At 45.1% G+C, this 23095-nt stretch overlaps 2 protein-coding genes across 2 annotated transcripts; both read right to left on the bottom strand.

Moving 5' to 3' along the window:
- Positions 1 to 2330: 2330 nt before the first annotated feature.
- On the bottom strand, positions 2331 to 3667 carry LOC119416414 (epithelial cell adhesion molecule-like). Its single transcript, XM_037683654.1, is given in 4 exon segments — positions 2331 to 2574; positions 2659 to 2703; positions 2772 to 3571; positions 3574 to 3667. Coding segments are annotated over 4 exon segments (930 nt in total). The 5' UTR covers positions 3635 to 3667; the 3' UTR covers positions 2331 to 2550.
- A 13519-nt stretch (positions 3668 to 17186) lies between these two features.
- Positions 17187 to 19044, bottom strand: LOC119416413. Its single transcript, XM_037683653.1, has 2 exons — positions 18518 to 19044; positions 17187 to 17768 (listed from the first exon to the last, which is right to left on the bottom strand). The coding sequence occupies exons 1-2, from the start codon at positions 18900 to 18902 to the stop codon at positions 17401 to 17403; spliced, it is 753 nt and encodes a 250-aa protein (XP_037539581.1). The 5' UTR covers positions 18903 to 19044; the 3' UTR covers positions 17187 to 17400.
- Between the last annotated feature and the right edge of the window lie 4051 nt (positions 19045 to 23095).

The following is a 23095-nucleotide window of genomic DNA, read 5'->3' as shown; positions in this document are numbered from 1 at the left end:
TTCATCCTCCTCCTCCAGCTGTGCGGGGAGCGTCTTCATCCTCCTCCTCCAGCTGTGCGGGGAGCGTCTTCATCCTCCTCCAGCTGTGCGGGGAGCCTCTTCATCCTCCTCCAGCTGTGCGGAGAGCCTCTTCATCCTCCTCCAGCTGTGCGCCCTGAGACAGATGTTTTACGCACAGCGTCTCCACACAGCTCTGCAGGACGCGCGCACAACTGCTGTCAGAACTCCTGCACACATTACAGTGCACAACATTTCAGATGTAATAAATAAGCTTACAGTAAAAAAAAAAAAACGAGTGAAATGTTTGTGTATTACATCAAGTATCAAATCAACGGCACTAATTAGTCAAAATAACAGCGATCAAAATGTTGACAAGACAATTGATCTAAAATAAATGGATGGATGGCAGAAAGACTGGAGCAGAACACACAGGACTGAACTCAGCTGAGAAGAGTTCAGGTCGGCGGTGTGTGTGTGTGTGTGTGTGTGTGTGTGTGTGTGTGTGTGTGTGTTAGGACACCTGAGACTGTCAAGGACGTGCATTCATACACAGGCACAGTAACTTCAATTCAACCTTTATTTAAACAGGTTTAACCTTGAGCCTCGTCAAGAGAGACCTGTTTTTAACCAGTTTATTCAAATGTTTAACAACCTGTTAAAATACACCAAAATGCAGGACATGGCATCTTTTTTATTCCAATTTTTCTGGGGGAGGACACGCGGACCCTATATTTAAATATATTCTATATTACACCACTAGATGTCACTGAAATGAACCTTTGAATGAATGAACCCAAGTTCAATACAACTGGCAAAGTGGTTCAATACTGCTTCATTTGGCCACCACTACTAACCAGAATAATCACTGTGAAAAATCACATCATGTTGCTGCTGATCTGTTTCGTGTTGCTGCTGATCTGTTTCAATGTTGATGTGTTCATGCGTGCACATCTGCTCACAGACTCATGTTCATGTTTGTGCTGATGTTCAATGTTTTATGTTATGAGTGCTTAGTGTATATTTAGTTGATGTTTTTCTTAGTTCATATCTTAGATGTTATTACTGTTTTTCTTATACATTTTATTGTTGGATGTAACTGGGACCCTGTGTACATAATTTCAGTCCACCACATGTACCACATGAGGTGCGAATGACAAAGAAACTGACATATACACACACACACACACACACACACAGGTATTTATAATATACACAATATATAATATCTATAGCAGGTCCCCAGTTCAAATCCCAGTCCAGGGGCCTTACTGGGTGCAGTTTGCATGTTCTCTCCGTGCTGCGTGGGTTTCCTTCAGGTACTCCAGTTTCCTCCCAGACAAAAAACATGCATGTTGGACTGGTAACTCTAAGTTGTCCCTTGGTGAGAGTGAATAGTTTGTCCCATTTGTACTAGAACAGAATATTGTGATGAACTGTCTCAAACGCAGCACTGAGGTGTAACAGGACCAGTAGAGACACCTGTCCATTAGAGTATCATGAGTAACCTTGACCAGTGCAGAGCTCTAACCCCCGACTGAAACTCTTCAGATTCTTTGCAGATGATCATGTGACTGACCCGGTCTCAACAGGTTCAGCTGGTGTTTACAGGTGTTTCACTAGAACCTGGTTTCCTTCAGGCTTACAGCTGAGCAGAAACCAGAGGTAGCTCACCCCCCCCAGGGTTTGTTATGTAACCAAACTGGGGGGAGAGATTGAAACCACATCCCTGACTTGAAGCAGAAATCTGAATAAACCGTTTCGGTCTGTTACTGAACAGCCATGAGGTTAAAGTTCACCTGAGTCTTTCAGCCTGAACACACGTGCAAATCACTCCGAGGGTCACACAAACCTACACCACAGTGGTGACGAAAGTCCTGCAGGTGTCCTCAGACGTGTCGGGACCTGCTGCCTCGCCCCATTCCTCACTGGGGGACACCAGCCTGCCTGACTGGGTGGACAGGTTGTTGCCATGGTGACAGGGTTGGACACGTGACAAACTGGGTGAGGCACAAAGCTTCAGTTTGAACTCGTCAAACAGGTTCTGTAAAGTCTTTCAATCATGGAACCAGAACCACACGACCCGGCCCTCATCTCAACTTGGACTTTATATAAAGTGGTTTGCTGACAGACAACCGGACCGACGGGTTCAACAGGAAACGAGCTTTGAGGGAACCAGGAGCCGTTGCTGGTTCTGTAGAACTGGCCCGTATGGAGAGGTTCTGTTCGAGTTAAAATGGCTGAAAGCCGGACCGACCCATCTGAACCCAAACCATCATAGACGCTTGAAAGATCAAAAGGAACTTCCTGTTGAAAACACAAGTGAAACCAGAAGGTCTTAAAAAGTTTATTAAAAACAAGTCAAAACAGAAAAATGTACAAGAACACGAGATCATTATGGGATGTCCACCACATCATTATGGGATGTCCAACAGTTTATAAATTAAAAACATGGACCAGCAGCAGAAACTTCTCCAGTCCTCAGAAATAAAAACATTCCCAGTAGAAATAAAATCGAGGCGACGAGCTGAAGCTCCAGCGCCGCCGGCCGCCTCACATGGGGTCCAGTTCCCTCTGCTGGATCCGAACAACAGAAAGTTAGTTTGACGCAGACAGGCCTTTAGGCCCCGCCCCCTGCACACAAACAGGAAGTCCACCAACCTGAGTTTTGCTGTATCTCTGCTTCTGACGCCGCCGGATGAAGAACTGCAGAGAAACACAAGTTAGTTTCAGAAAGGTCCAGGTGGACTTGGTCTGAGTGGACGGGTCCTCACCAGAGCCAGCAGGCCGATGACCACGGCCAGAACCACCACCACGATGACGGCGATGATCCCGCCCGACAGGTGCTTCATGGTGAACGTGGGGGGCTTGGTGTCCACGTAGTACACCAGGATGTCCTCCATGTCCACAGTCTGCTCGCCCACTTTGGGAGAGAACGTGTTCTGGTTGGTGAACAGGGGCAGAACCTTGACGTCCTTCTCCATGTAGTAGGCCATGTGGGCCAGGTTGATGTCCTTGTTGTCCTCAGGCTTCTTCACGTCCACCACGATGCGTCGGGCTTCTGGGTTGTACTGAATCTCTTTGACCAGGCTCCTGTCGAAGCCGTAGCGGTCTCTGATGGCGTCCCCAATGGCGCTCTGCAGTTTGCCATAATCCAGTTTGGTCGGCACCGGCTTGTGTTTCAGCTGCAGACGAACCCAGAAGGTCTCCACCAGCTCGGGACACGTGATGCTGTCCTTGTTGCCCTTGTCGGTCCTGCGGACCCCGGTGCTGTTCACGCACCAGCACTCTGCGGTGCCGTTGCACTGCTTGGCCTGGAATTTACCGTCGTTCTCGCAGTCCGGGTCGTAGATCGAGTCATTGTTGGTGAAGGCCGACTCCACCGGCTTGCCTCCGATAGTGCGGGTGCCCAGGTTGTTCGTGGCCCGGTACATCTCCGCCTTCATCAGGATGCACTTCGGAACCAAGACAGAGCAGTTCAGGGCTTTTTTCTCACCAGCCTCGACCAGAACCGTGCACTGACAACCAGAGCCAACTGGGTCGCAGGTGGCCCACTTCATGGACTGACACACACACACTGAGCTGCAGCCAGGGAGCAGAAGGCAGCCAGGCCCAGAAGAACCAGAACCTTCGTCATGACTTCGGTCCTGGATCGATTAAAGTTCCCTTGGTTCCGACAGTATAGTTAGGGTCGGCTTGGGTTTCCTGAGTTGTCCCTTAGTTATGCTACTATAGGCTTAGACTGCTGGAGGGCAAACTGACCACAATTTTCACTCTACTTCTGTCTTTACTTACTCTGCTCAACCCGTTTTGTATTTGTAATTATGTTTTCTATCCTTAACATGTGGGGTTTTTTGTCTTTCAGATGCACCTGGACCTATACCTGGACCTACCATTCTGTGTTCGTCTGTCTCTCCTTCCTGTCCTCTCAACCAGCTGGTCAAAGCAGATGGCCGCTTGTCCTGAGCCTGGTTCTGCTGGAGGTTTCTTCCTTTTAAAAAGGAGTTTTTCCTTTCCACTGTTGCCACTGTGCTTGCTCAGGATGGGAGACTGTAACGAAGCCAAGATCCAACTTGTCTGCTGGATTCCTTAGATAGAGAACTTTACTAATTGGCGTTTATGTATGTGAATGTTCCTGTAATGTGCCCTGAGACAACTTTGTTGGGATTTGGCGCTATATAAATAAACTGAATTGAATTGAATTCACAATTGTATAAATAACAATAAAACTAAAATCTTGCTTCCAGTAGTACTATAAAACATGTTTGTCTCTTTCAGGTGTCATTCGCCAAGTAAAGCCTTTGATTGGTCCAATGGCTACGGTACTGAAGCTTTCTATGCGCAACCGAACAGCTCAAGGTGACTCTGGCCAGAACATCATCAACGTTCACATTTTTGTCTCTGAGTTTTGGTTCTGAGAAGAAGAGGGGCAGATTTTTCAACACATATTAAGACATCTATTGTCAACACTGTACACTTTATTTTTGTATTAGCAACACATGAAACCAGTGCTAAAATTTAATGGTAAGCATTAACGATGTCATCAGTTTGACTGTTATCAAGACTGAAGGCCATTCTGTGTTTCTGTTGAGAGCTTTATATCTTGTATCAAATATAAATTTAGCTTAAAATGAACAAATATGGAGAAAATTTATTCAATGTGATCTGCATAGGAATGTCCTAAAGATTAATGTTTTTAGTTGAAAAATGCACGATTGTAGAGAATTTAAAGAACACAGTGACTACATTTAAAATGTTCTTTTTTATTTCAATATACATCTTTGTTTTTTAACATTAACTTTTCTTTTTTATTATTTGTATGATTTTGTACTTGAGCTTTTAATATCAAAATAAACACTATTTTAGTTACAGAATGGAGTTTTTGTATTTTATTCAAATTCCATTTCAGTAACAAAAGTTCAATTTGGGTTCAAAATTTGTTTTGGATACTCGGGTGAAGAGAGAAGCAAAGCTGTCAACTGATCAAAACCTGGTAGTAAGTTGGACCAAAGGGTGGGGAAGATGCCAGACAGACCCAGTAGACCCAAATGTTTAGTGAGGGTTTGCTGGGAAAGTCTGGTAGAAGAACCTGTCAGAAAGATCTTCCACTCACACCTCCGGGAGAGCTTTAACCACAACCCAGCTGAGGTGTGGGACATCGAGTCAGAATGTGACATGTTCCACACCTCAGTTGTTAAGGTGGCTGCCTTGAGCTGTGGCAACAAGGTTGTCGGTGCTTCTTGCGGGGGCTATCCTCAAACTCGGTGGTGAACCCCAAGATGATGATGATGATAGATATGGTATAGATGATGATATGATGATCTTGATTCCAAGATCCAAGATGGCGCCATGTACGGTCGCCCTGGCATTCTGGTGCGCTCTGTTTTTTCTGTTTTTGTGCATTAATCATGTGTCTGCATGCTCCTACACTCGCGAGGAGCTACTAAACATCAGAATTACAACCCATGAGGACATTACTCCAGTTTTTTTAGTGCCTGCTGCAGAACTTGTGCACTTTTTGGCCAAAAGAGCGAGACTTCGCAGGAGGGGCAGAAGAGCCGGAGTGCTCGTGCGTCTCCGGAGGCGCAGTACACGCACGCCTTTACCTGGGATATTCCTCTCCAACGTCCGTTCCCTCTACAATAAAATGGACAAGATAGCGCTGCTGATGAGAAGGAACAGCGATTTTTCCTCCTCCTGTGTGCTGTGTTTCACGGAGACATGGCTCAACGAGCAGACCCCGGACTCCGCACTCCATCTCGAGGGTTACCAGCTCCTCCGTGCTGACAGACAGCAGGAACTTTCCGGAGGAAAGAAGAAAGGCGGAGGAGTCTGTTTTTTTATCAATAACGCCTGGTGCTCTGACGTGACAGTGATCTCCCAGCACTGCTCTCCTCTGGAATATCTCTTCATAAACTGCAAACCATTCTACTCTCCACGTGAGTTCACTTCATTCATTCTGGCCGCTGTTTACATCCCACCGTGCGCGGACGTGCACGAGGCTGAGCGCGCGCTCGCGGACCAGATTACGAGTGTAGAGCGGACTTTTCCGGACTCCCTTGTTATTATCCTTGGAGATTTTAACAAAGCAAACCTCAGGCATGAACTACCTAAATATAAACAGTTTATTAAATGCCCGACAAGAGAAGGAAACACGCTGGATCACTGTTACACCACAGTGAGCGGTGCTTATCGTGCTGTGCCTCGTGCTGCCCTGGGTCTCTCAGATCATGTGATGATTCACCTCATACCTGCATACAGACAGAGACTGAAGCTCTCAAAACCTGTGGTGAGGACATCCAAAAAGTGGACCAGTGAAGCTGTGGAGGAGCTACGCACGTGTTTGGACACCACAGACTGGGACCTGTCCAGGGCTTCTACAGACAGTCTAGACGAATACACAAACACTTTGACGTCATATATACATTTCTGTGAGGACAGCATCATCCCATCACGCTCCAGAGTCATTTTCAATAATGATAAACCCTGGTTCACATCCAAACTAAGACAACTTCGTCAGCAGAAGGAGGCTGCTTTCAGAGAAGGGGACAGAAACAACTACAGACGTGCGAAGTATGGATTTAGCAGGGAGGTGTCGAAGGCTAAATCCAGGTACAACACACGGCTGGAACAACAATTCTCTGCAAACGACTCTGCCTCTGTCTGGAGGGGGCTGAAAGAGATAACTAACTACAAGCCCAGAGCACCTCATTCTACAGACAATCTCAAATTGGCAAACGATCTGAACGACTTCTATTCACGCTTTGAAGTCATGGACTCACATTCCTCCATCCTCCACACCAACCCCAGCCCAACTGGTTTAACGACTTTGGACTTCCCCCAACAAACCCCTGCTATCTCTGTACAAGAGGATGAAGTAAGGAGGCTTTTTAAAAGGCTGAATACACATAAGGCTGCAGGCCCAGACCTTGTGTCACCCTCCACGCTGAGACATTGTGCTGGAGAGTTGGCTTCGGTCTTCACAGGGATCTTCAACTCTTCTCTGGAGTCTTGCCACATCCCAGCCTGTTTCAAGTCCTCCATCATCGTCCCTGTCCCCAAGAAGCCACGTGTCACAGGACCAAATGACTACAGACCTGTAGCTCTCACGTCTGTAGTCATGAAAACCTTTGAACGCTTGGTTTCATCTCACCTCAAGTCCATCACCAACCCCCTCCTGGACCCCCTGCAGTTTGCCTACAGGGCCAACAGGTCTGTAGATGACGCAATAAACCTGGCTCTTCACTTCATCCTGCAGCACCTGGACTCCCCAGGAACCTATGCCAGGATCCTGTTCGTGGACCTCAGCTCCGCATTTAACACCATCCTCCCTGCTCTGCTCCAAGACAAGCTCTCCCTGCTCCATGTACCTGACTCCACCTGCAGGTGGATCACAGACTTCCTGACAGACCGGAGTCAGTGCGTGCGGCTGGGGAGAGCTGTCTCGGCCACTCGGACTGTAAGCACAGGATCTCCACAGGGCTGTGTGCTTTCCCCCCTGCTTTTCTCCCTGTACACCAACTGCTGCACCTCCAGCCATGACTCTGTGAAACTTATTAAGTTTGCAGATGACACCACCCTCATCGGGCTCATCTCGGACGGTGATGAGTCTGCATACAGGAGGGAGGTGGACCGGCTGGTGACCTGGTGCAGCAGCAACAACCTGAAACTCAATGCCCGGAAGACAGTGGAGATGATTGTGGATTTCAGGAAAGCCACAGCCCCTCTGCCCGCCCTCACCTGTAATGATACCCCCATCACCACTGCAAACTCTTATCGGTTCCTCGGCACCACCATCACCCAGGACCTCAAGTGGGAGCCGACCATCAGCTCCCTCATCAAGAAGGCCCAGCAGAGACTGTACTTCCTGCAACAGCTGAAGAAGGTCAAGCTGCCGGCCAAGCTGATGGTGCAGTTCTACACGGCCATCATCGAGCCCATCCTCAGCTCCTCCATCACGGTGTGGTACGCCGGGGCCACTGCCAGGGACAGACTGAGACTGCAGCTCATTGTGCGCTCAGCTGAGAAGGTGATCGGCTGCAGCCTTCCATCCCTCCACGACCTGTACGTCTCCAGGACTGTGAGGCGAGCGGGTCGGATCACAGCTGACCCTGCTCACCCTGCACACGGACTGTTCGAACCACTCCCCTCAGGCAGGAGGCTTCGGTCCATACGAACCAGAACCTCCCGCCATATGAACAGTTTCTTCCCCTCCGTTGTTGGACTCCTGAACACACATAATGCTACCTCATAATTTCTACTTTGGTCACATTACATCTGTATTATAATTGAATACTCCATCTGTATTGTTTTCTAAGCTTTTTTATTGTTTTCTATTGTATGGGTGTACACATGTTTATGTTATGTTTTTAATTTTACTTTATTTGTGGGTGTACACAGGTCTTATGTCTTATGTAATGTTCTCATTTTTACTTCATTTTTACTTTATTTTATTTTATTTTACTTTATTACTATTCGCACCTTATGTCGAAGCAAATTCCTAGTTTGTGAACCTCGTTCATTGACATAGCAATAATAAACTGATTCTGATTCTGAACACACCGGGTTAGGGAGGCTCTCAAGCTGAAGAAGGAGTCCTATAGGGCCCTTGTTGACTGGTGGGACTCCAGAGGAAGCTGAGTGGTACCAGAGGGCCAGGCTGTTGCTGAGGCAAAAACGGCTGTAGGAGTTTGGTGAGGCATTGAATAGTGACTCTCGGTCGACTAAGAGGAGATTCTGGCAATCTATCAGGTGACTGAGGAGGGAAAAGCAGCGCTTTACTAACACTGTGCTCAGTGAAGGTGGTGTGCTGTTAACCTCAACCAGTGATGTTGTCAGGAGGTGGAAGGAATACTTCTCGGACCTTCTAAATCCCACCGGAACATATTCCATGGAGGAAGCTGAGTCTAGGGACTTTGAGTTTTCTTTGTCCATAACCATGGCTGAGGTCATCAAGGTAGTTAAAACCACTGTGATGGGAGGATTCCGAGAATGGATGATATCCACCCTGATTTCCTCAAGACTCTGGATAATGTGTGACTGTCTTGGTTGACATGCCATTGCAACATTGTGTGGACATTGAGGGCAGTGCCACTGGCTGACAGACCCCCTCTGTTCCTTTAAAAAAAGGGGACCGGAGGATGTGATCCAATTATAGGGGCATCACTCTCCTTAGCCTCACTGGTAAGGTCTATTCAGGGATACTGAAGAAGCAATTACAATTGTTTGCCGAACCTTAGTTCCAGGAGGAACAATGTGGGTTCTGTCCAGGCCATGAACACTGGACACTTTTTACCCTCACTAGGGTCCTTGAGGGATCATGTGAGTTTGCCCATCCAGTCTACATGTGTTTTGGGGACTTGGAGAAGACGTTCAACTGAGTTCCTCAAGGTACACTGTGCAGGGTGATCCATGAGTATGGGATTATGGGCCCATTGCTACGGGCTGTTCGGTCCCTAAATAATTGGTGTGTGATCTAAAAAGGTTAAATCTGGTCCTCTGGACATTCAAAAAAACAAAACAAAGCAAATCAACAAAAAAATGTAGAAACGTTTCGTCTCTCATCCGAGAGACTTCCTCAGTCTGAGGAGCTGTATTCAGCTCAGTCTCTTAAATAGCACCGTCTCAGAGTGGATCAACCAGTTTTGCTGCTGACAACCAAAACCAGCTGATCACATGCTCAAGAAGGACCATCAGCATAACAATGGGTCATTAGCACACTGATGGCTGTTTACTGTTCACTGAGGGCTGAGTGATACTAGCAATCACAGCATTGTAAGAGGGGGACAGTTGAACCCGGAGGCCTCCACCCCTGTTTAACGATGGACGATTTCTTTTCACAAAGATGGCCTCCTTTACTCCTCTCTCAAACCATCGTTCCTCTCTGTCCAGGATGTGAACATCTTCATCCCTGAAAGAGTGACCGCTGGCCTGGAGATGAGTGTAGACCGCAGAGTCCTGGCCTGATGATGTTGATCTTCTGTGCTGGGCCATCCTTTTGGCCAGTGGCTGTTTTGTTTCCCCGATGTAAGACTGATCACAGCCCTCCTGACACTGAACAGCATACACAACATTACTCTGTTTGTGCCGGGGGACTGGTTCTTTGGGATGAACCAGTCTTTGCCGTAATGTATTTTGGGGTTTAAAAGCCACTGGGATGTTATGTTTAGAAAATAAACATCTCAGTTTCTCTGATACTCCCTCAACATATGGAATGACCACTGGTCTGGGTCTGGGTTCCTCCTTTTCACCTGTTGGCTGACTGGAGTCCTGTTTGGGTTTCTTCTCTGCTTTCAGGAAGGCCCAGTTAGGATATCCACATTGCTCTAGAGCCTGTCTTGTGTGGGATTTCTCCTTCTGCCTGGCTCCTGAGCTAGTGGGGACGCTGTCTGCTCTGTGATACAGAGTCCGAATGACTCCTAACTTGTGCTCCAAAGGGTGATGGGAGTCAAACTGCAAATACTGGTCTGTGTGGGTGGGTTTCTACATTTTTTTGTTGATTTGCTTTGTTTTGTTTTTTTGAATGTCCAGAGGACCAGATTTAACCTTTTTAGATTTTTCTACCTGGATTATTGAGCATGCATCAGGATAATTGGTGTGTGAGTTTGGTTTGCATTGTTGGCAGTAAGTTGGACCTGTTCAGGGTGGGAGTTGAACTATGCCAGGGCTGTCTGTTGTCACTGATTCTGTTCATAACTTTTATAGACAAAATGTCTTGGTACAACCAGGGGGTAGAAGGAGTCTGGTTCGGTGGCCTCAGGATTCCATTTCTGCTATTTACACATGATGTGGTCCCATTTGCATCATCGCGCCATGATATTCTGCTCTCACTGGAGCGGTTCTTAGTCGAGTATGAAGTGGCTGGGATGAGAATCAATACCTCCACATCTGAAACCATTGTCCTCAGTCGGAAAGGGGTGGATAGCTCTGTTCGGGTCAAGGGTGAGGTTCTGCCTCAAGTGGAGGAGTTCAAGTATCTTGGTTTTTTTTTTCATTGACAGATGGATTGGTGCAGTGTCTGTAATATGGCAGACTCTGTGCCAGTCCATTGTGGTGAAGAGGGAGCTGAGCTGTAAGTCAAAGCTTGCTGTTTACCGGCTGGTCTATGTTCCTACCCTTACCTATGGCCACAAACTCTGGGTAGTGACCGAAATAAGGTTATGTCAGATACGGGCGGTTGAAATGAGTTTCCTCCGCAGGGGAGCTAAACTCTCCCTTAGAGATAGGTAACAATTTGAGTTATCTGGGACAGACTCAGAGTAGAACTGCTGTTCCTCCACATTGAAAGGAACTATTTGGGGTGGTTTGGGAATCTGGTAAGGATGCTCCCTGGGTGCCTCCCTAAGGAGGTGCTTCGGGCATGTCCAACTGGGAAGAGACCCCGAGGAAGACCCAGGACACGCTGGAGAGACTACGTCTCTCGGTTGACCGGGGAACTGTAGGATTCCTGGGCTCTATTTCATATAGGCTTCGTCCTTTAAGGCTATCGCTAGTGGGTTTTCCTTTGCGTACAGCACAGCACTGAAAACTCTAGTCCATGCCCATCTGCTGTGTGGACCCCACCCCCGGTCTATATAAGCTGCTCTGAGACAGGGGTTCAGTTCCTATTGTCTTCAGCAAGTAGCAAGCAAGCAAGCACTTAAGAAATCTGGATGGGGGCAGCTGTGGTTGAGTAGTTAGAGCATTCATCTTCCAATGCAAGAGCTGGGCGTTCAGTTCCACCAGCAGTCACATGCCAAAGTGTCCCTGGGCAAGACACTGAACCCCTCATCGCCTCCGATGTGTGTCCCATTGGTGTATGAATGTGATCTAAAACACTGATTAATCTTTGTATAAATACAGTAGAGTGCTGTATGAATGGGTAAATGAGGGCACTGATTGTAGTGTAAAGCACTTAGAATTTCTTGATCAGATAGAAAGGTGCTAAATAAGTACAGTCCATTTACTATTTAAACAGCAGATGTCCATTGCAGTCACTCCCTGTGTCCGGCCTGCGGGACAGGGTTTATCCTCAGCTCCGACCTACATGCCATCTGTGAAGGTTGCCTCAGAGTGGAACACGTTGGTCAAGCCATGACACCTCAGGCTTCATGCCCATGGATTCAGAAATTTCTGCCGTAGGCAATGACTCAATTTGCAGCTTGGCTCCCCCCTCCCAGGCAGGAGGGCTGGAGCCAGAGCTGCCTTCGACAGGTGCACCTCCAGGCATCCCTATGTTAACAACCACCTCCCACCCAGCAATAACTGTGCTCTTACACACTCTGCCTGACATATTTCAGCAAGAGGCGAATTCCAGAGTCAAGTCAAGTCAACTTTATTTATAGAGCACATTTAAAACAGAACCTGTTATCAAAGGGCTTAACAACAACAATCAATGAGTAAATTAAAGAGAAAAAAAATATATATACACAATACACTAATAATAATAACTGAAGAATTAATAAAAAACATTTAAAACATAGGGTCACATATTAAAAAACACTAGATCAATTTACACTGTATGAAATGCCTGAGAGAACAGATGTGTTTTAAGCAGGGATTTGAAGTGAGGAATGGAGGTGGCCTGCCTGATGTTGGGGGGGTTGTTCCAGAGTTTGGGGCCCATGACTGAAAAAGCCCGATCTCCTCTGAGCTTCAGTCTTGTTTTTGGAACAGCCAAAAGAAGCTGATCAGATGATCTCAGGGCCCGAGATGGAACTTAAGGTCCCAGAAGCTCAGAGAGGTAAAGGGGCTCGAGAGCAAAGACCAGAGAGTAAAGGGGTGTGAGAGATCAGAGATCTGATTGTACTGGATCCACTGGCCCTGTTGCCTCCAGATGACCTGGCAGGAAAGTTTGCTGCCTTGTACTCCAGCTGCCGAGACCCAGTATTGTCCTGGTTCCCAGCTGTGATGGCTTACCTTGCTGGAACAACAGTTGACCTGCTTAAGATGAAGGCACTTGCATCCACCTACACACCCATCACGAAAGTAGAGGGGCTTACCGACAAGGGGTTCCCCCCGTTCCACCTCAGGAGCCAAGTCTGATGGTTGCTTTTGGGCTTCCCCAAGAGGAGGAGAATGCAGGGTTTTGCGCTCAGTACTTCCTGATACCGAAAAAGACAGGCGGGATGAGACCAATTCTGGATCTGTCTTTTTTCAACAAATGAAACAACAATTATACATGATCACAGTCAAGCGGGTGTTGTAGTGTGTCCGCGAGAATGACTTGTTCACCTCTGTTGATCTGAAAGACGCAAACTTCCACATCCCAATCATCCAGAAACAGATTTTTTTTTTGCTTCCAAGGAGTCCAGTGCAAGTATAACCGTCTGCCGTTTGGTTACTCGCTCACATTCTGCAAATGCATGGAAACGTCTCTGCATGGCAGGGATAAGAGTATGTTTTTATCTGGATGACCTGGACCTCTGGTCCAGTCCAGAGAAGAGGTGAAGGAGCAAACAAGGACTTTTGCACATAACACACTTGTCGATCTTGGGTTTCTCCATTAACTGGGATAAAAGCTTGGCGGCACCCTCCCAGCTCATTGTCAATCTGGGGGTGGAACTCAAATCGACCACCATGAGAGCCCGTCTTTCACAGCTGAGAAGGGAAACCCTGACATCACTGCTCCAGTGTGTCAGAGCTCAAAGATCAGTGACCACGCTGTCTATCATGCACCTGTTAGGTATAATGGCGGCAGCACACGTGGTGGTCCCATGGGGGTTGTTACACATGAGACATTTGCAGAGATGGTTCAATCATCTTCATGTTGATCTTGTGCATCACAAACGCCACGTGATTTCCATCCCTCCATCAGCAGAGACAGACATGTAAAACCCCAGACCTTGCTGGAGGGAGTTCCCCTGAGCAGGATGATGTCATGGGGGGTGGGTGGGTGATGGCCAGCCCACAAATCTTTTCAAATAAATGTCCTTGAACTGTTCATGGTAGAGAAAGTGGTCAGACACTTTGCTCCATTATAACAGGACCAACAGGTGATGATCCACACGGACAACAAGGTGGCAGCAGCCTACATAAATCGCCAGGGAGGCATGCACTCTGCTCAACTGCTAAACACAGCCAGAGTAAAACTGTGCTGGGCATGCACATTTTTACGCTCTGTCAAAACTGTGTTTGTTCCAGGCGTCCTGAACAGAGAGGTGGACATTGTGTTCTGAGGGGGCCCTCAAGACAAGGACTGGAGCCTCCACCCGGACCTGATCCTGCAGATTTGGAGCAGGTTTTGAAAGACAGAGGTGGACTGCTGGCCACACGAGAGAATGCTCAGTGCAAACCATTTTTCTCTCTTAACCCATAGGATGAACCACAGCTGGGAGTGGATGCATTTGTACACAAACCATGGCCGAAGAAACTGCTTTATGCTATTCCCCCGACCCCGTTAATTGCAAACCTACTAGACTGGGTACGTGAGGAACAGCTGAAAGTAATTTTGATTGATCCAGAACGCATGGGGGTGTCCTGGTTCCTGTGTTTACAACAGCTGACAGCAGGTCAGCCATGGCAGCTGAAGAGTATGTTCAGCAAATCACAAAGAGTATGTTCGGCAAATCACAAACTAAGTTGTCTCAGGGCACATTGCAGGAGCATTCAAATACATAGAAAAGCCAATTAGTAAAGTTCTCTAACTAAGGAGGCCAGCAGATAAGTTGAATCTTGGCTTTGTTGCAGTCTCTCATCCGAGCAAGCACAATGGCAACAGTGGAAAGGAATAACTCCCTTTTCAAAAGGAAGAAACTTCCAGCAGAATCAGGCTCAGGCCAAGTGGCCATCTGCTTTGACCGGCTGGTTTGAGAGGACAGAAAGGAGAGACAAATGAACACCGAATGGTAGGTCCAGATATAGGTCCAGGTGTACCTGAAAGACAACCCCCCCGACACACACACACACGCACACATACACACACATGTTAAGATAGAAAAAATAATTACAAATACAAAACAGGTTGAGCAGCGCAAGTAAAGACAGTAGCAGAGTGAAAAAGTGTGGTCAGTTTGTCCTCCAGCAGTCTAAAGCTATAGCAGCATAACTAAGGGACAGCTCAGGAAACCCAAGCCAACCCTAACTATAGGATTTAGCAAAAAAGACTAGTCTTAAAACTGGATAATGTGTCAGCCTCACGGACAGAGATTGGGAGTTGGTTCCACAAGAGAGGAGCCTAATAACTGAATGCTCTGCCTCCCATTCTGTTTTTGTAAACTCTAGGAACCACAAGTAAACCTGCAGCCTGAGAGCAAAGTGCTCTCTTCGGAAAATATGGAACAATAAGATCCGTAATATAAGATGGAGCTAGGTTGTTGAGAGCTTTGTAGGTTAGAAAGTAGGATTTTGAATTCTATTCTCGATTTGACAGGGAGCCAATGGAGAGAAGCTCAAACTGGAGAGATGTGATCTCTCCTACTAACTCCAGTTAAGAATCTGGCAGCAGCATTTTGGATCAACTGAAGACATTTTAAAGAAGTATTTGGACACCCAGATAATAAACAATTGCAATAGGCCAGTCTAGACGTGACAAATTCATGAACCAGTTTTTCTGCATAATTTTTAGATAAGATTTTTCTAATTTTAGTAATATTACGCAGGTGGAAGAAGGTAGTTCTAGTAATGTTTTTAATGTAGGGGACAAAAGACATGTCCTGATCAAAAACATTAGAACTGGAGGCCAGATTAATGCCATCTAAGGAGGGCGTAAGACTGAAAAAAATCATTCCTAAGGTGCTCAGGTCCAAAAACCAAAACCTCAGTTTTGTCTGTATTCAAAAGGAGAAAATTAAGGGTCATCCAGGTTTTTATGTCTTTAAGACATGCTTGTAGTCTAAGTAACAGATTGGAATCATTAGGTTTCATGGACAAATATAATTGTGTCATCAGCATAACAATGAATATGTATCCCATGGAAGCATATATTTAGTAAAGAGTATTCCTCCAAGCACTGAGCCCTGAGGAACTCCATGACTAACTTTGATGTATGAAGAACATTTATTGTTTACATTTACAAACTGGAATATATCAGAAAAATAGTATTCAAACATTTTAGAGCTGTTCCTATAATCCCAATATCATGTTCAAGCCTCTGTAGTAAATTATTGTGATCAACTGTATCAAATGTAGCACTGAGGTCTAACAGGAGCAGTATAGACACAAGTCCATTGTCTGAGGCCATGAGAATATCATTAGTGATTTTTACTAGTGCTGTTTCTGTGCTATGATAAGCTCTAAACTGTGACTGAAACTCTTCAAATAGACTATTTCTTTGTAGATGTTCACACAACTGACCTGCAACTATTTTCTCTAGAATTTTTGAGATGAAAGTTAGGTTAGATATAGGTCTATCCACCTTATTCCGGATTTGGCGCCACTACCCATAATTCATAGCGGAAGCCGGTTGTTTACTTCCGCCCGCGATCCCGCGCTGTTGTTTACGTTTGTGGGTTAACACACTTGCTAGCAATTTAATGTTTTTGACACAAAAGTTTCCTTTACCTGAAGTAAATGGCAGCACATCAGAGGTGGATACATTGCAAGGATGTTTTAAAAAGCTGCGAAGATAAGTCGTTAACTGTGTCTCACCCATCATTTCTCACGGACTGGGTAGATGATATGAAATCATGGCCCGGAATTACCTACATCGATATTATTAATTACCTTGTTTTTTCTGAAGGCGTCGATGGCGAGGAATTGCGGAATTATAAAAGCACAGAGGCGTATAATTACCTCCACAGCAACAAAATAGATACAGTTTTGCTCAAGAAACAAGGCGACTTTATCTTTCTGAAAGCAGCTGTTGAGCCGAGCCAGAGCGTTGGTCAAGCTAAACACTTAGCATGGGTCATGCTCAGAGAAAGTGGAGTGGTAGAAACGGTCGGCTGTTCCTGTATCGCCGGATTGGGAAAATCATGCAGTCATGCGGCAGCTATTCTGTGGAAGGTATATCACTTATCTGGATATCAGAATATTTACATCACTGAATCAGAATCACTGAACTGGGCGAAAGCTGTGAGCTTCCTGTCTGCCTGTGTTTACATGTGGAAGCCAGAGCATTGTGCAGCCTGTGATCTACTGTCACAAAAAATTAAACATTAAAAAGGCTGTACAGTATTTTTATATTATTTGTTTTTAAAAAAGTACAGACTGGATGCAAGGCAACCTAACATTTACAGAAAAGGAAAAAATAAATGACAACAGCAGGGATGTAAATAACTTGTTTCATTTTATTAGGAGCAGTGATAGCTGAAGTCTGTTAAATTGTTACAGGTCCAGAATGCTGTGATCAGTGGAAAGACGGGGCTAGCATGTACAGATGAGCAGCGCAGGTGGAATGCTGGGACAGCAAAGAATCTTCAACCCAAACGTCTAAGCATGATAAACTTCAGACACCACAAGGCAGAGCAGCAGTATAACATCAACTCAAGGGCTGCAGACACGATTAGTCTTTATTTTCATAAGTGTTATAAGGACTTGATCTTGTACAGGCATTGTAAATTCATTGTTGTCATCTCCTTCCAGTGCTGACACAAGAGTGTTAAATGTTTCTAACGCTATACCAGTGTACAGCAAAGCGTCTGCGTCATTTTGTAGAAGAAAAAATGCAACTTCATCACACTGAGTCGTCTTGTCCTGGACATCTTTTCTGCCAGACGTGTTGCAGTATTGATGATGATCTTTTAGCGAAGGGTCCTCCCACTGTGTGTGGACTGAGTGCAGATGTGGCCCAGGAGGTTGTGTGGAGACGCTAGCCAGGTCTGGGATGACTGACGGTGAATCTACGGTGCACTCTGAATAACACAAAAATACAAAATCAAATCAGCGTAACACAACCTGTCAAGTGTCACTTACCTTATTACGTTTTAGGAAGGAAATTTGTAATTCCACACTCGTACACACATGATACATCTTAAATGTCAATAGTGCTGTTTTAGTGGGGCTTTAGCCCCCTTAAATTTTCCTAAGCCCCATCAAGTTATGCTATAATATCAAAATATTGTGATTAGATTTTAGTTTTTCATCCTTAAAAAAATCAGTTGGAGCTAGGTTGCATTTAAGCTTTTTCTTTAAAGAGTTTAAAAGAAGTTTTTTTTTCAGCTGTGTCTGTTTCAAATAACCTGCCTCTAATAACTCAACATATTCTTTATTAACAAAATCCCCAGACTTTTACAGCCCTGGGAGCTGAATTTTACCAGGTTGCTAAATAAAAAGCTATTCTCGGACAGTTACATGAAATCATATACATCTCTGCTAGCATGCTACTGATGTTAATTACTAACCACTTTGTCTTTAAGATTTGGATTTGGCTGCCAATCAAGTACTTTCTCTTAGTGATAAAGTATTTTGGAATTAAATTAATAATACACTAACATCCACAATAACACTGCAACCAGCTAGCGCTGATGCTAACACCATCCACAGTATAGTAATTATAACATTACAATTATAACATTAATAATAATATAATTCAGTAAAAGATAAGAGCTAAGCATGATTAAAATGTGAAGCGGGGACAAATCACATTTTCAATTTCACTCACCGGGAACAGATTCGGCCGTTTTGTCGATGTTGCTGGAAGCTGTCTGGCTCACAGTGGTCCGGATGAGCTGCCTTCTTTTCTTTGGTGGGGCCCGGTCATAGCCCAGATAGAGCTCCGGGTCGGGGTGAAGCTCTGTGGGCTTTTTATCAATAAAATGAAAGGAGCAAACATAAACTCTCTTCGGGGGGTATTTGAGTTTTAAAGCTGCCAGCCACGCTCGTTTTCGATCCTCCTTCCTCGGCATGGAGTGCAGTTCGTAACGCGCTGGGCACACACAGGCCTTTCGAAGTTGTTGATGTGCAAAACAATACGTTTCTAGCTCGTCTTTCAGTTTTCTGGAGCTGTTGTGACAGCCAACAACAGCACAAGTTGAACCCGAACTCATATTAGAATTGTTTAAGCCTCCTGCTACAGCACAAATTACTAGAATTTGTCATTAGCAAAAGTGCCTGTCATTAGCAAAAGTGCCTCTCGCTTTAGCTCACCGGAAGTATAAAACCGGGAGGGGGCGGTACCTGTCTGTCATGGCAGCCCACATACGCTCTTGCAGAATAAGGTGGATAGCTGGCCAGAATTTCTGAATCAAAGTCAGACTTCTTAAGGAAATGTTTAATTACAGCAACCTTAAAGTGCTGTGGTACATAACCATTCATTAAAGACAAATTAAGTAGATCCAAAATGTGGACATTAATTAGGGGAAATACCTCTTTAAACAGTCTGGTTGGGATGGGATCTAGCAGGCATGTGGATGGTTTGGATGAGGTTATTAGTTTTTGACAATTCAGAGAGCTCAACAGGACAAAAACTGTCCAAACACAAATCAGAATGTAGAGACATTTTTAAAGTTGTCTCATTTGACAGGGGACTAGAGATAGTAGAAGGAAGGATGGTTTGAATTTTCTCTCTAATTGAAATAATTTTATTTATAAAGAATCTCATGATGTCATCACTAATAGTTGTAGGGATACATGGTTCAACAGAAGGGACTTTAATTAGTCTAGCAATAGTACTAAACAGAAACCTAGGGTTATTTTTATTCTCTTCTATTAAAGCTGAGTAATATAAAGTTCTAGCTTTATGGAGAGCTTTTTTATATGTTAACGGACTATCTTTCCAAGTTAAATAAAATTCTTCAACATTATTAGAGCTCCATTTTCTCTCTTGCTTTCTAGATGCCTGCTTTAAAGTACGTAACTCAGAATTCAATTGGATGCTTTTTTCCTCTCCCACATAACTCTGTAGAAGAGACTGCTTCTCATCTTCTCTGCCCCGTGCACACGTTGTCCTGCTACTTCGCGTGCACAGCCACACTACGCAAATCTGAGCGCTTTTTCTTGTACTTTAGAGAGTACTATCAAGGAGTCCCTCTGTCTGCCCAGTGCCTGTCACACAGGGTGTGCAAGGCTGTGCCACAGGCTTATATTTCTTCTGGATCCCAGCCTCCAGACTGGCTCAGGGCTCATTCCACTAGAGAAATTTCAACTTCCAAGTGACGCCTCCAGCTTCTCCCTCACTCACTCTGTTCTCAGACTTTTGCCGGAGTGATAACACAGATGTTCCACCAGGGGTCTCCAATCTCCCAATCCCTACAACAGCAGTATCTGACATGCCAACCTTTAGACTGACACAAAGATGTCATACTTCCTAATGCTTAGCGCATCCCAGGCACATGGCTTCAGAGGTGCCTATCCATCCATCCATCCATCCATCCATTATCTTTTACCTACTTCTTCCATTTTGGTTAATGGGGGTCGCTGGTGCCCATGTCCTGCAGTCACTTGCAACCCGTACATCCTGGATGGGTTGCAAGTCCATCACAGTCAGAGGTACCTAGTTAGGCGCAAACTAAAAGTTGGATATGAACTGTTTTCAAGAATATGAGCAGATGTTTGTATGATTGTGGTTTCAAACTGACTCAGTGAGGCATAGACTACATTCTGCTTCAGCTTTAACCCACTAGCTATAGCCTTAAATGATGAAGCCTATACAAAATAGAATGTCTGTTACATACTGTAACCACAAATTCTATGAATGTAGGCACAACCCTTTAAGGTTTGGGTCTCACTGGCTCCTAAATGGCTGAAGAAAATGCTATTTCGGGAACCGAACCCCAGTCTCATAGCAGCTTATATAGACAGGGGGTGGGGCCCACACAGTAGGTGGGCATGGATTAGAGTTTTCAGTGCTGCACACGAGGGGAAAACCCACTAGCGATAGCCTTAAAGGGCTGTGCCTATACTCATAGAATCTGGTGTTACAGAATGTAACAAACATTTTTTCTGCCATTCTCTCTCTCTCTACAGCTGCACCAGTCAACTAACTCACATCACCTGCTGCTGAGTGAGGACTGCTCTGCTGGTGTATTAAAGCTCCTGCCAGATTTCTTCAGTACTGGGACATTTACTGCCATTTGGTAATTCATGCAGAGCCAACTAACTTGTTTCTCAACAGCTAGTTCTATCCTCTTACAATCTTCTACAGAGACTTCCATGTCCTGCTCATTCAAATCTTTCCTAAGAACTCCTTGTTCTTAGGAAAGATTCTATACCTGGACCTACCATTCTGTGTTCGTCTATCTCTCCTTCCTGTCCTCTCAACCAGCCGGTCAAAGCAGATGGCCGCTTGTCCTGAGCCTGGTTCTGCTGGAGGTTTCTTCCTTTTAAAAGGGAGTTTTTCCTTTCCATTGTTGCCACTGTGCTTGCTCAGGATGGGAGACTGCATCAAAGCCAAGATTCATATTGTCTGAGGAATTTCTTAGATAGAGAACTTTACAGAAACATTCACATACATAAAAGCCAATTAGTAAAGTGCCCTGAGACAACTTTGTTGTGATGTGGCGCTATATAAATAAACTGAATTGAATTGAATTGTTCCTTCATGACTCACCTGTGAATTGATATTGTCCCTTCAGCTACCAAACCACAAACATTTCAGCCTGAATAAACTTGCTCCTCTCTCCAACATTACTCACCTCTGCTTGGATCTCCAGCTCCAACCTTGAAAGACGAGTAAGCTGTTTTGGGAAGAATCATTTGTGTTGTGTGTTTCCTTGACCGGATCGAAGGCGAAATGTTTCAGCACAAAAAGAAAAGAAACTGTCCAGATGACCTGACTGAAAGATGTTGGATTGTATACTTGGATTATTGAGCATTGACTTTGTTGTATTCAATTAGTTTGACACAACTGTCAATAAGGAAGAGGGCTGACAATGGAGGAGGGACCATGCAAACAAGACCATCTTAGCACCAACATAACTGGTTTGTTCCACTTTGGAGTAAGCTGTTGGGGGAAAAAATCAGTTTTGTGTTGTGTGTTTCTTTGAACGATGAAGCTTCCAGATCGAGCGTGAAACGTTTCAGCACAAAAAACAAACAAAAAAAGAAACTGTCCAGATGACCTGACTGAATGAAGTTGGATTTTATACCTGGATTATTGAGCATGAACTTTGTTGTTTTCAACCAGGTTGACACGACTGTCAACAACGAAGAGGGCCGGCAATGTAGGACGGGGCATGCCAAAGAGACCATCTTAGCACCAACATAACTGGTTTGTTCCACTTTGGAGTAAGCTGTTGGGGGAAAAAATCAGTTTTGTGTTGTGTGTTTCTTTGAACGATGAAGCCTTCCAGATCGAGCGTGAAACGTTTCAGCACAAAAAACAAACAAAAAAAGAAACTGTCCAGATGACCTGACTGAAAAATTTTGGATTGTGTAACTGTATTATTGAGCATGGACTTTGTTGTGTTCGACCAGTTTGACATGACTGTCAACAAGGTAGATGGCCGGCAATGGAGGACGGGGCGTGCAAAAGAGACAATCTTAGCACCAACATATCTGGTTTGTTCCACGTTGGAGTAAGCGGTTTGGGAAGAATCAGTTTTGTGTTGTTAGTTTCCTTGACTGATGAAGAATTCTGGATCGATTGTGAAATATTTCAGCACAAAAAGAAAATAAACTGTCCAGATGACCTGACTGAAATATTTTGGATTGTGTAACTGTATTATTGAGCATGGACTTTGTTGTGTTCGGCCAGTTTGACACGTCTGTCAACAAGGAAGAGGGACAGCAATGGAGGGGGGGGGTGCATGCCAAAGAGACCGTCTTAGCACCAACATAACTGGTGTGTTCCACTTTGGAGTAAGCTGTTGGGGAAAAACCAGTTTTGTGTTGTAAGTTTCTTTGACTGATGAAGAATTCTGGATCGAATGTGAAACCTTTCAGCACAAAAAGAAAAGAAACTGTCCAGATGACATGAATGAAAAATGATGGATTGTATACCTAGGAAGTGCCAACATTTTAATGGGCTCTACTTCCGGTTCATTTGAGAGCTTTTGAAATTCAGAATGCAGAGAGTTCGGGAGTTCCAGAATGCAGAACGCTGGAATTCAGGATGCTGCTGAATTAGAATCAAGCTGTTCCAGAGACGATTTTGGGAATTATAACTTCTGTTTGGATAACCTCACACGACTCTCGAGGTTCGAGCTGTTCTCACGGAGACGCTGAAAGAGTTGAAAGGAGAGCTCTACACCAACGCTGAACTATCGTCTGCAAGGTAAAAAGTTCTATTCTCAACCAAGCG

This window comes from Nematolebias whitei, chromosome 10 (genome assembly GCF_014905685.2).
Source record: "Nematolebias whitei isolate Nwh7 chromosome 10, NemWhi1, whole genome shotgun sequence".
NCBI classification, from domain to species: Eukaryota; Metazoa; Chordata; class Actinopteri; order Cyprinodontiformes; family Rivulidae; genus Nematolebias; species Nematolebias whitei.
Note: the sequence above shows the minus strand (reverse complement) of the source record. Positions and strands in the feature narration are given on the sequence as shown.

Bases quoted from the DNA above. Each gene is read 5' to 3' on its own strand.
- LOC119416413 (XM_037683653.1), bottom strand. From the start codon at position 18,902: ATGAGTTCGGGTTCAACTTGTGCTGTTGTTGGCTGTCACAACAGCTCC. The intron at 17,769-18,517 runs GTGAGTGAAATT...TGTGTTATTCAG, and splicing joins AACGGCCGAATCTGTTCCCG to AGTGCACCGTAGATTCACCG.